General features: G+C 46.1%; 1 protein-coding gene across 1 annotated transcript; it reads right to left on the bottom strand.

Moving 5' to 3' along the window:
* Positions 1-1955: 1955 nt before the first annotated feature.
* Positions 1956-12358, bottom strand: LOC146258918 (transmembrane and coiled-coil domain protein 3-like). The gene is made up of 4 exons (XM_084673242.1): positions 12201-12358; positions 4277-5271; positions 4036-4171; positions 1956-3540 (listed from the first exon to the last, which is right to left on the bottom strand). Exons 1-4 carry the CDS (start codon positions 12270-12272, stop codon positions 3238-3240), a joined length of 1506 nt encoding a protein of 501 aa, XP_084529368.1. The 5' UTR covers positions 12273-12358; the 3' UTR covers positions 1956-3237.
* Between the last annotated feature and the right edge of the window lie 1114 nt (positions 12359-13472).

The raw sequence follows: 13472 nt of genomic DNA, 5'->3' as shown, positions 1-13472 counted from the left end.
TTACTGTGGCACTGGATGGTTGCTTAGCAACTGAAGGAAGGTGCATTTAAATAAGGGCATTGTATGAAGCTATCATGCTTCCATAAAGAATTTTTTACTGATAAATATTTTTCTGAGTTTTATGTAATTGGTTGGTCTGTTGGGGGGGAGGGGTCTTCATTTCAGAAAAAAATTCGATAACGTTTAAGGGCTTGTTAGGATTCTTTTAAACTCGATTATGAACTGGGCTGAAGTTGAGATTGTATGTGATGTTGCAATTCTATGGAAGGTCAGGGTGTGATTGAAATGCCTGTTGCCATGACACCACCAACAGGAAATGGGAAGGGTCCGATACTGCCAAAGGATTTAAACATCCCTGCCAAAGTTGTAGGAAAGGTCATGCATTTCCCATGTAAAGTACACAAATTAACTCTTTCTCTCTATGTCTGATACACATGCAGACACAAATACAAATCCTTGAATATGCACACCAAAAAATAAACCCCCACACACACACACTCAAAACACAGACATTCCATGAACTTTATGAACATAAACACACAGCGTCCAACCACCAGTTCTCACACACACCACGCAGTCGTGTCCAGTTCCTTGCATCGGGTGACAGCAGTCTCTCCCTCTCACGCCTGTCACTTGTGAAGAGCGGGCTTGTATCAGTCCCCTCCATCTAGTCCTGTCCTAGCGGTCACCATGCCAACGGGCAAAGGCTCAGCAGCAGGCCCTCAAACACAAGAGGAAGGATGAAGTCCTGGGATAATTACTGAATCATTAACTAAACCAGTGAATAGACCCGCAGTTGAAGGAGGCTATGGGGAACAGTGAATGGAAAACACACAGGGTGAGGTTTACATAAAAACAGCTCACTTGAAGCACAATACTTTTGGTATGAAGATAGATAGAAAATGAGAATACTTATCATCCATTTACACCCACTGCTGTAGCTCTTAAGTCTCATTTCTTTCTGTGTGTGTGTGTGTGTGGGTGGGTGTGTGTGTGTGTGCTCTAGCGGTTTGTAGTCATGGTCTCTGCGTCATAAACATCTAAGGTGCTTGTGTTCTTCAACCCAGAAGCCTTTAAAGCACCACAAATCCACGAAGAAAAACCAGACCTCACACACACATTCTGCCTGTGTCCGCTAATATACTGCTCCTTTCTTAAGAAACAAAAACATTACGTGGGTGCCAGTGATCTACATTCAAGTTACCTATCTGTCGTACGCATTTAAAATCTTTCTGGTTGCTGGTAGTCTTCCTCCATCTGTCAGTAAGTCCCCATGGCTAGCATACAGGCGTAGCCTGTCACACAGGCCAGCCAGATTCACTGGCTCAGTCACACTTACCCCCGCCAGGGGACCCACGTTGATGCTGCTGGAGCAACATGTGATGTCCTTCCACTCTTTGTATGAGCATTTCTCATGTCCTAGAAACACAAGACCTCTGTGTTTAAACCACACAAGGAGATCTCAAGCAGTCATATCTGTCTATGTTTGCCTTGTTTCACGCAGGAAGTAAAACATGGATGGAAATGTTAGTCAGCCTTTGTAGCCTATGTAGATGTCTTGGGAGGGCAAAAAAAATTCAGAAAACTGTTGTTGTACTGGTTGTTTACCAGTAGAGGTCACTGTTGTATCATTAAGGTTAGGTTGTGGATGGTGACAAGTGACACTTTTTGGTTTCACTATCTTGATTAGGTCTGACATAATCTGATAGTAGTTGTCATTTTAGTAAGTATGAAACAGAAAGATGCAGAATTTTCTTTCACTAAAGGAGTAAAACAAAACAGGGCAAACGTTTGACACTGGATCAAACAACACCGTTTCAATTCTACTGTTTGACACTTGTACCACCTAGTGGTAAACTGGTGAGGGAGCTGGACAGCAAAAGACCAAGTGTTATAGCCTAAAGGGGAGAATTAACAACCAATTAAATGTTACTAAGGAGAGAGAGAGGGGGGGGGGTGATTTAAAATAGTATTTAATGTTCACAGAATTGTAACAGAAAGGCACATGATGTATGATTAAACACAAGAAGGTCACATTATGTGCATTGTGAGGAGATTCTTTTTTAAATGGTCCCATAATGCATTGCAGGGATGTCTGTCAAATGTGTCAATACAGGAACTAGCATGGTTTCATTCAGGAACCATGATGAACCCTCCTGTGACACAGGCCACACAAATGACATTGTGAAAAGTCAAGACAAAATCATGTTAGACAAGGAACATATTCACACGTTAAGTCTTCACACAAAACCGGTCATTCCGCTTTTCAGACTTGCGCACAAACACGCATACCAGTCCAGACAGTGGACGTCACCCTAAGCCTCTCCTTCAGCAGTGTCCCTCTGGATTCTACAGTATCCATCCTTTACCAAGTCTTTAAGGCTGCTCACGTTTCTTAAGTGAGAGAAAGTATCAATTTCCCCGTGGAGTGTAAAAGAACATAATGCCTCAAATCACAGTGTAAACAGTCATCTTCCTTTGCCCCTTCATATACAGTACATTATCACAGAAGCTCAATTAAAAGTAGCGAAACCCTAACAATATCAGTGTGTTTAAGGACATGTTTTTCTCTAGTTATATTTCTGTGTGGTGTGAAGGCTGGGGGAAGGGGATGGTGTGAGTGTTATGGAGCTAACATAGCAATAATGCGGCGTGATTGAGTTCTGGTTGGCCCAGCTCTTGCTTCTGCCCCCGCAGTGGTCTTAGTGGATATGGATTTCTGGACGTCTTCAGAAATTACACAAGGCTTGGCTATAGCCCTGTCACTCCACAATGGAAGGTTATAAAACAAATATAATAAAAGTACAATAAAAACAAGTGGTCTAAAAGAAATTGGATATATTGCACTAAAAATGGTATCCAATACAATAGTTAAGACACAAAACTAAAAGGTGACTCACAATACCCTGGAGGACGATAAAATGGAATGAGGACTAGCTTTAAAATGACAACAATGGGACAAATAAACAAAACGGCCACCTTCTTACTGCGGTCTAGTCTCTGTGTCTGGTGTGTAGTGGAGGGTATTCAGCACGCTATCCCAGTGCAGCTGTGCCAAGCAGAGCACCAAGCAGGTGGTGTGAAGTACTGTAAACCGTAAAACCCCTGTGACTGTGAGAAGACTGTGCCTTCCGAAGATTGTACAACCAATCGTGTCAAAGGCGAATGAAAGTGACCTGTTTGGATAGCGTATAAACCGTGTTTTGACCGCGCAAACACCCCCTTCCCCCCTTCCAGTCAGGGTGGCACCAGAACCCTCTCGACCACGCACTGCAGCTGCTCCCAGTTCCTCCAGAAAAGCGCCAGCAGACATATGCCGAGGAAGGTGCCCAAAACGTGGCGCCGGCTGCGCATGAGGGGCGCGGCAAACTTGGCGGCGGTGGAGACGCACACCAGGATGACGGTGACGATGGCCAGCATGATGTTGATGCTCTTGCCCAGCAGGACGCGGGCGTCCCGGCTCTCCAGCTGCACCGTCTGCTGCTGCTGCTGCTGGAGCTCCAGCTTGGAGACCCGCGTCTGACACGACTCCAGGGCCTCCTGCCAGGGGGGAGAGGGGGAGAAGAGGAGAGGGGGAGAGGAGACAAGGGAGAGAGGAGGAGAGGGGACGGGGAGAGAGGAGGAGCGAGGAGGAGAGGGGACAAGGGGGAGAGGAGGAGAGGAGGAGAGGGGGAGGGGAGACGAGGGGGAGAGAGGGAGAGGTCCAAGGGGGAGAGGGGGAGAGGGGACAAGGGGGAGAGGGGGAGAGGGGAAGAAGAGACGAGGGGGAGAGAAGGAGAGGGGGAGAGGAGGAGAGAGGGAGAGGGGACAAGGGGGAGAGGGGGAGAGGGGGGTGGACAGAAAAAAAAGTAGACAGAGAAACAGGAAAATGGATGAAAAGGTGAAGAGGGAGAGACAAAAATAATGTTTGAGAAACAAGAGGAGGAACAGAGAGATCGGCCAACAGCGAGCCCACTTGAACTGCGACTGCATGCAAAAAGAAAATGGGAATGCCGATAATCAAGATGTTTTAGGAGTATTTCTCTGGTGGCGTACCTGGATGTCCCTGGCCCTCTCATAGGCCTGGTAGGCCACCCTCTCCTCAATGCTGGCCAGCTCCTGCTTCAGATTGGCTGTCTCATGCTGGTGAAGCTCTGTGAGGTCATTCAGCTGGTCCTCCAAACGCTCATACCTAACAGAAATAAGAACAAAGTTGACCAACATTACCTCCTCAGAAGGATTTTTTTTTTAAACAGTTGCAGAATGACAACTCTAATGATGGAGTCTGTGAGCTGACCTGTATTTTTCCTCCTGCACTGACTGGGTGATCAGACCGAAGTCTCTCTTAAACTGGGACTTTAGCTCCTCCATGTCCTCCTCCAGCTGGCTTTGGGCCTCTCGGATCTCCCTCAACTCCTCAAAGCTGAGGGCCAGTCTTCCCTGGGCATTTGCCCCAGCCTCCTGCCCTTGCCCCTGGGCTTGGCCCTGGCCAGCCTCCCCTGTACCTCCTCCAACGCCCATCCCTGCTGAGTTCCCATTGCTGTCGGCCGATATGGAGGCGCTGCCGGAGGAACACTCGTCGTCGCTCGGGTATTTGGGCTGCTTCGCCACCATGTTGGCACTCCCACATAAGCCCTGGCCCCCGGCGCCATCCGAGTGAAAAGGTGAGGGCGTGTCCAAGGTGGTTTTCAGGTGAGCGATGTTATCGGCGCTGCCAAACTTGTTCCTGATGAGGTTGGCAAACTCGCGGGGCTTACTGAAAAAGAACGGCGGCGAGAGGGACACGCCGGGGCCGATGGTCTTGATCTTGTCCAGGGCGGGGTGCCGGCCACTGCCGCTCCGCAGCAGGTCCTTGGAGGGCTCCGACTCCCGCGGCAGGCTGTTGTGCTTGGAGGAGGACGGCGAGGAGGAGCTGTGGCTCTCGCTGTCCTTCATCTTGCGGTGGTACTGCTCCAGCTTCTTCTGCATCTGGGCGATGCTCTGCGCCGCCTTCTGGTTCTTCTTCTCGAACACCTGCTTGATGCGCCCCACCTGCTGCTTGTCGGCGCTGTTGACCAGCTTCAGGTACTCGGCCACGTTGTCGTCGCGGGCCGTCTGCTCGATCTTCAGCTGCTCCGTCACCTTGAGGATCTTCTGCTGCAGGCTGTCCAGGCCCGAGCGGCTGCGCTCCAGGCTCCCGTGGCCCGGGAAGGGCCCGTCGCTCAGGTCCAGGTCCAGGTTGTTCTCCGAGCTGCCCCGTCTCAGCGGGGACGGGACGCCCGAGACGCCGCCCTCGCCGCTCCGCTCCGCCTGCTGGGGGGGACACACACCACAAAATGGAACCTCAGAACTAGCACCACAGAGAGGCCTGAAAAGAGTTGATCATAATTCGGATCAAATACTATGGTGTGAACTGTAGAGTGGTTCTCAGAAACAAATATTTGTAAGGATAGGCGCGCTCTACTTCCAAAATAAAGGCGATTTAGGGGGCGAGTGAAAAAGACTGTGCAAAACCGCACTCTCAAGCTGTCTCATTGCTTATTTTGACCAGTTTATTCACAGACGCGTTTCGGCCTAAGCCATCTTCATCGTCTCTGAAACAAATACACATATGGAAACGAGAGCCACAGATTAGATTTAGCAAACTGCTCACACGACGAAACAAACAGACACAATCTGGCACTGAAGAACTAATCCTTATTATCAGATCTGATGCCCTCCCATTTGTGGACACTTGCATGCCCCAGCAGTATCAAGCGTTTGTATGCACAGCGTGTCTTGCCTGCAGCAATTACCCAGAGCGTGACCATCTGGGTGTGTATGCGTGTGTGTAATGCTCTTATTCAGCACATCTGTTCAAATTTAGGCCACGGATCTCACTTTGTGTACACTGTAGCCTACAGAAGACAGGGTGACTAAACATGTGTGACGGCCATCAAAGGAGCTTGAGGGATGTGGAGCTTCCATATATTGGTACTGTACTTACTAGGTACTGTAAAATACTGTTAGACACCAACACACAGGAAATCCCTTGCTTACACATCAGTCGAATATTTCATGGGCCATTTGATTCAAACTATGCGTTGTAGCGATATGGACTAACAAGGTATTGTATGTAAACCAGGTGTGAGAACAGGGAAGTGAAACCCTTTTTTTTTTTTAAGGGTACGATAATGGTATCTGGCAGTGCATGCCGATTTGTCAATTTGCAGCTCAGTGAGAGGGGTCTATTGAGAAAGACCTTGGATATGTAGTGTTAATGTTTAGGGGTAAACACCATCTAAGGAGGGGCCATTTGAGAGGGGCCATTTGGAGGCACAATCTGAGAAAGAATCAAACATTCAAAAAGAGGTGGTAAAAGTACCTAAGTACTGTTGCCTCAGGTTCGTTGCCCAACATGAACCTGAATATCAGGTTTGCCAGGGAGAGGGGAGGCAGCTCGTGTTTGTACAAAGGAACAGCAAGACCACAACAAGCTGCTTTCTGGGAGAACGGCATTAATAATCCTACCAAATGCAGCACCTCTGATTCCAGGCACCATGTTAAAAGATCACGGTGACCCAGCCCAGACTTAAACAGCACTCACACAATCCTTCTTAGCATTTCGAAAGCATTACGGAACGATCATGTGTTGCATGACAAGTTACATGAGCGTTGAATATTAACACTGGGGCTTCCTGACACATGACTATACACGAAACACGAAGGAAGTCCAGAAATAGGATGATTAAGCATATGGGCCAGATATATACACAGACAGGCGGGTACACACACACACAGACACACACATACAAATACAGCAAAATACTTCCTTGTTTCTCTGTGTCAACTCATTAACTCTCAGTTAACGGTATGCAGTTTAGTAACATTTTGAAACAATGATGCATAGTGAAAGTCAAGGGGAACCTCTCACCAAAAACTGTCCACTCATCAAGTGATCATTTCACAGATTCCCTCAGCTACAGATAAGATTTGTTGAATGTGTAACACTTGTTTGATGTGTAATAAAGTGAGCCAGACCAGGGTGGCTACATTTCTCACCATAAAATAGTGTCTGAATCCATTAGGTTTTCATGACCATACAGTATAAACAGTTTTACAGTATAGGACTACAGTACTGTATAGGCTACCTAATTGGCCATGCTGTGAAAATAAACTAAAAAAATACAGAATGACAGACCACCCAGCTTCTCTCCCTCCACTAGCTTGCCTGTTTCTATCTTCCTCCATCTCCCCCTCGCAGGCTCCTCTCCCCCTCTCCGGCATCGAGCCGCCCTGAACACAGAACTCTTTCTCTGCAGAGAAAACACGCATTGTCCCTGTAGCATCTGTACTGGAGAGGGCTCCAATGACCAGGCTCCTGCATATGTATTCACTGGCCTGACACACAAGCTCAGCCCTCACATCTCAGACGCTGTCTACTAGTCCACCGGGGGGGATATATGCATGACGTTTAATCTATTCTAATCCTAATGTCATCAAAAAATGGTCCAACCTGTAGGAGGAGGAGATGGAATGATGTCCTGTGTGATGAAGATATGCCAGAGCTCAGTGTCTGCTCACGTTACCAGCATATTAGAGTTCAGTCACACACACACACACACACAAAGAGCTTCCTGTTTGAACCCTGAACATGCCCACCAAGACAGGCTGTGGGCTGCGCGACTGTAGTTTGACACCACTGCGGCTGACTCTGGTAGCAGACATCGTACTCCTATCTCATCATAGCCTTTCAGTTAAGGACTAAAATCATTGGAATAAACTCTAGCTAGATTGAAGTTGCCCTCCATCCCCAGTTGTGCTGGGGTTCTAAAGCTGATTCTGCTCTGTGTTTGAATCTGAAATGCACTGTACAGACATAAATAGCCAACAATGAGATTTGAGAGGGCTGGGGTTACTAGTTTGTAGGCTTTCTGCTGTAGCCTGCAGCTGGGCCAAAGCTCTGCATGAGCAGGAGATGTTTGGCAGAGGGGAGGGGACATAATCTGACCGACAGCCCTGCCACACACATTCCAGTCAGAGTTGGAAAATAAGTACCAGATGTGTGCACTATCTCTGTATACTTATACTTATAACTTATAATTAATAAGACTAATTCCCATTACTGACACTTAGGGTACAGAGGGTCCACATGTGAAGAAGACAAGGAGAAAAAACACTAAATTGTCTCAAAGCACAACCCAACAATACAGTATGCCGATCTTCTCCATGGCGTGTGCATCGCCTTGTCCCGGGGTTCTCAGCACACGCTGACTCATCGTTTCGGGATTTGCACCGTCTCTCTGGATGACAGGGTTTTCAGTTAAAATGATTTTCTGCACTAATGAAAAATGCTCCTCCCCAATCTGCTGTGGTAGAAGCTGCCCTACTTTTCACTTGAGCTCTCCTAAAAGGCAGAAAGGGCACACTGGGGAGAGAGAAGAGAAGGCACTGAAGAGGAGTGAGTGTGTGTGTGTGTGGGAGGGGGGACTCCTTGGAGACAAAGTGCTCTCTTCCTATGTTCCTGACAGGGGGTCAGTGAGGTCTTGCAGGGAAATCAAGTTAGGATTCAGCTAATTTGAGCAGACAGTGTAAGGGCAGTGGTGCTGCGCTCAGGGAGGAAGGATCCTCTGAGGACATGGCACTGCCTGCCTGTCAGTCTGCCAGCGAGCTGTCTGTCTATCTGTCTGTCTATCTATCTGTCTGTCTGTCTGTCTGTCTGTCTGTCTGTGTGTCTGCCTCCCTGCATGCCAGCAACTCTTGGTCTAACATTTATCTCCCCTCACACCTGCTGACACTGGATGCTCCAGTTACCAGGATTTGTGTTCTGCTTAATCGAGGCAATCTAAAATGGTATGTGAACTTAATGAGGTCCTGTGAGGTGGGGTTTGTAAGTGGAAAACGTGACAAGTGTGTCCAGTCAACATTCCCGGACACACTTGCATGCCTGCTGTAGTGTGAGTCACCTGATGATGCTCCACATTGTCAGGAAATGTTGGGACGGACAGGGTGTGTGTTTGTGTGTGTGTGTGCAGAGGGCTTTGATGGCAGGAAACTGCCTTGCAAATGTATCCACGAGATTTACACCCTAGTGCAGCACAGACTACATCCTGGTTGATATGAATGCCTGGGCATATGGGGTCCTTCACCCCGCAGATATCTTCAGGATAGAGCAGTGCCCTAATCATCCACAGTCTGTCCTGCTCTCAAGTCTAACCCTGGATAATAAAGACTGACCTGAAAGACCAGCAGAACGCTAGAAACACCCATCTGCACAACAGGAGAGTGAAGAGCAGGGTCTGAAATGGAGGGTCACCAAGCAAGCAATGACCAGCTCTGCATCACAATTCCACCGCCTGTTGTTGCTGGCCAGTGCCACTGGCCTGAATTGGAGATGCTGTCCTGTTTATCCTGCACTGCAATCCCCCTTTTGGATCAATGATCTGGTTTTAATCCAATTTCACACAGTGACAACTGCTTACTCCTGTGCCCTAGAAAGTGAGAGGACCCTTTTTGGGGCTTTTCAAGTCTGCGGGGCGAAGGAGACGATGGGCCCAAAACTGGCCTGAAAACAGCCACCTGAACTAGTGGTTGCTGTTGATGGATGTGTAATAAACATTGAGCTGTGTCAGCAAAGTGAACAATGTTTATGTTGATTATCAGAAGGAATAATGGGTAAAACCATAGCTGGGGAAACACAATGTCCCCTCCCTTGGGACATTGCAGTAGAACACAGACATTACTTGCAAGCTAAACAGGAAAGTAGGGCCCTTATTGTTACAGGGAAGTCATGTTTGCTACTCTGCACAATAGCAGCTGACGGCCTAATCTGGTAAACGAATCGGAACACCAACATTAGGTCACACGCGCAATGAAATGTCTGACAGTTTGATTTTATCGAGAATGGGCAGGGCTGTAAAACATGCATACACACAAACACACATACATAGCCTACACACAAACACACAAAGATGGCAAAGACGCATTGGCTGACACACAAGAAGCCTTCACCATAGAGAAAAAGCTGAGAACAAAACCTCCCTTCACAAGTGAAGAGGACCCAGAGAGAGGAAGGAGCCTGTGGTGCTTATTGCTATTCACCCCAGATAGCCTGTGCTGATGCTCATGGACACAGAAACTCTCCCGCAAGCCTGGGCAACTTAGGGTGCATGCAGGGGAACGAGGGGAGACAGTAAGAGAGAGGGATAGAAAGGGGGAGCAAAGAAGACAGAGAGAGAGAGAGAGAGAGAGAGAGAGAGAGAGAGAGAGAGAGAGAGAGAGAGAGAGAGAGAGAGAGAGAGAGAGAGAGAGAGAGAGAGAGAGAGAGAGAGAGAGAGAGAGAGAGAGAGAGAGAGAGAGAGAGAGAGAGAGAGAGAGAGGGAGATAACAGATCTCTGAATGTGGTCAAACATCTGTGACCCTTCATCTCCCCCATCTTCCTCCTCTGCCTCGTTTGCATCCCACAGCTGCCAGTCTTGTCTTCATTGTGAAACACCTTGAGAGGTCAACGGACAGAGATCAAGCTAAATAAACAACTAAGTGGTGCTTTATAGTTTCCTCCACAAGCCATTCAAAAAGGTTAATAGAATTCAGTTTGAAAAGTCCCCCTCAAAATGTCCTAAATGAAATGAATCGCCAATCAACACTCCACATCCTTGTCTGCCCCTATGGACAGTGTGAATTAAAAGATCTTCAATAGGCTTATCAGAAATTAAAGACCCTTTCAAAGCTCAAATAATGTCCTAATATATAAAATGTACCAATGCATTGGTACATTTTTGGGGAGGTAGCCTGGTGGTGCTTTACAACATGACCAGCTTGCAAGGAAGTAAAGCCCTGAATAAACATGATCGAGTTGTTACCTCCTTCACACCATAGACCTCATATTCTTCACACTCATAAAAGCCACTCTCGCAAATGGAGCGAATGTGACAAAAAAGTTGAGAAACAAGCCAGCTTCAGGACAGGGCAAGCGTCACCTGAGAAAGGCATGCAAATCCATACACAGACCTTGAGCATAATAAGGCTCTTGAAAGGAGAGTGTTGCATCACAATTGCTCCTTACCCCCTGCATCGACTTGTACAATAGGAATTTCAGGAAGATGCACTTGTCATTTACCGGGGAAATTTCCAGCAACCTAATAACTGGGTGTACCGCTTGTGTACTTGTACGAAGAACAAAAAGGATACGATTTGGTACTTAAAAACACATGCCTACACATTAGAATGTTGGAGTTAATTGTGAAATTTTGAGTTTAGTAGTCAAGGTAACTTCCTTTAAATAGGCAACATAGCTCATTTGCTTTGACAAGCGTAGGCCAGGATACACAAATCCGCAAAGGTGTTTGCCAGTGACACAACAGTGGAAGAACAATGGCCTTGTGATTGGAACTTCATACATTATAGAGAAACAGAATAAACTCCAAAGTTATTTGGATGAGAGGGGTGATAAACCCCAAGCAAGTGCTGTACAGTTTACTGAAGTTCGGATATTCGTTTAGAACGCTGGGTGGAGCATTCATCTGCCAGTGTATCACTCTGTGATCCTTGAGAAGTGAAGTTGAGTGTTGGGACATTTTTCTCAGACCCCAGCTTTTTTTGGGGGGGGGGAAATATATTACAGTCGACATAAGGTGCACCTGCAAATGCACAGTTTCAATAAACACAGTTTCATTTTTGAATGTTCTTAGTAACTATGTATTACTGTTACAGCATAGGTATAACAGCTGAATGTCGAAACAAAAGACAGTACTTTGAATTAAACATTTTACAAAGGGTTACGGAAAACGACTACAGCGGAACCTCGTCATCTGTAAGTCGCTCTGGATAAGAGCGTCTGCTAAATGACTAAATGTAAATGTAAATGTAATCTTAGCCTTAAAACAGGTCTAACCCCGGCAGCACAAGTTTAATAGTAAAATATACTTTTTAAACAAGAATAACAAACCCAGCGAGACAAGATCAGATTAATGACAAAGCATGCTCAGTCATAAACAAGGTAACGAATCAAATGAAACTGGGTCAAACCGGCCCTTTTAAATGTGTGAACAATCAGCGTAGTCAGCCAGCTAGTACCGCAAACACAGAGAAATCTCACAAATCCATTCTCAAGCACTGCATCAAAGTAGCCAAATCGGGTAAAACGCTTAGACCACGTCGTTTTAAACTAACATAGGCAATTTTGATATGGGAGTCTTTCGATGAAAATTGGATGTCTGTGCTACACTGCACGCACTGTGGTTAAAATGAGAATTAATAGTTACCATTCTGTTCCGGCTGTTGAGGTATTTCTCTACTTCTGATAAACTTCGCACAGCTGGCTCGGCACTGGGCATAATCACAATGTAGGACTCGCGGTACTTGTTAAAACTTAGGCATGTGTTTCGTCACATTTGTGTCGCATATGTGTCGGCCCCTCGCACATTGAGCCCCCTCTCCAAGCTGAACATAACAAAACACAATGTGGATCCAAACTCCGCCTATATTGCTCAGCCGAGTGGACTGAGTAGGTGGAGTTAAGTTTTTCCACATACCGAGAAGCTCTGCAGTGTTTCACAGAAAGAGGAATGTTATAACACTGTTAAAACAGTATCTAAATTAATTAATATCAATTCGAAGTTTATACATTAGGCTAACATAATACGTCGATAGGCTAGTGCACACACGCACAGACTTGCCAACAAATTAGTCTCGTGCCATGCCTCATGTGTCATCAGCAAAACCCAATAACGATTTTTTTTTTTACACAATGGGTTTAACCTACCAAGTATTTTTTCATTAATTATGTAGGCTACTCGTCGGTGGCTAACTTGTACCCTATTTGGGATACTGTTAGACTGAGCATGTTAAAGGGTTAAACTGTCTTCATATGTTTACACGCATGGCATTGTAATCTGCAAGTTTTGGTTTGGCAGGCTACTGAGAAATTCTGCAGTGTTTCACATTATGATAAATGTTATGACACTGTTAAAAGCAGGATCAATCTAAATGAGATCATGTATAGACTGAACGTTCATACTTTGACATGCTTAACAGTCTGTGACTTGTCAATAACGGGCACACAAGCACACGGCAAAGAAATAATAAACAAATGCCAAACATGATATTTCTACACTCACAGGAATTGTGATAACCTGCTAGTTTTGGTGTCTTACAGAGGATCTCTGCTTTGCATGCTACTTGCATGGACCTGTGAAGTAAAAACGCAAAAAAAAAGTGGTTACAGCAAGTGATTGAATATAATAGGGAGGATGAGGACACCGAATACCCGAACAATAGAATCTAAAAACAGTACCCTGAAACTCATTCAGAAAGTCATACAGTTTTAATGAGCTTACCAATGACTTTAATTAGCCTTCACCAGGTGACTATACTGCGAAAGAGAGCTTACAGTTACGTGCTCCTATCTGTAGCGTCTTGATAAAATATTAATTGACTAATAAGACAAACTGTAAGACTATGCTCTCATTGTAGCAGACAACCTTTTCCATTCATGAGATATTTGACTCTGCTAATCAAACCCTTATAAAGACAGA

Source organism: Hypomesus nipponensis, chromosome 14, assembly GCF_054491055.1.
Source record: "Hypomesus nipponensis isolate SF chromosome 14, ASM5449105v1, whole genome shotgun sequence".
Taxonomy (NCBI): Eukaryota; Metazoa; Chordata; class Actinopteri; order Osmeriformes; family Osmeridae; genus Hypomesus; species Hypomesus nipponensis.
The sequence above is the reverse complement of the archived record's forward strand: the minus strand, read 5'-3'. Positions and strand labels throughout refer to the sequence as shown.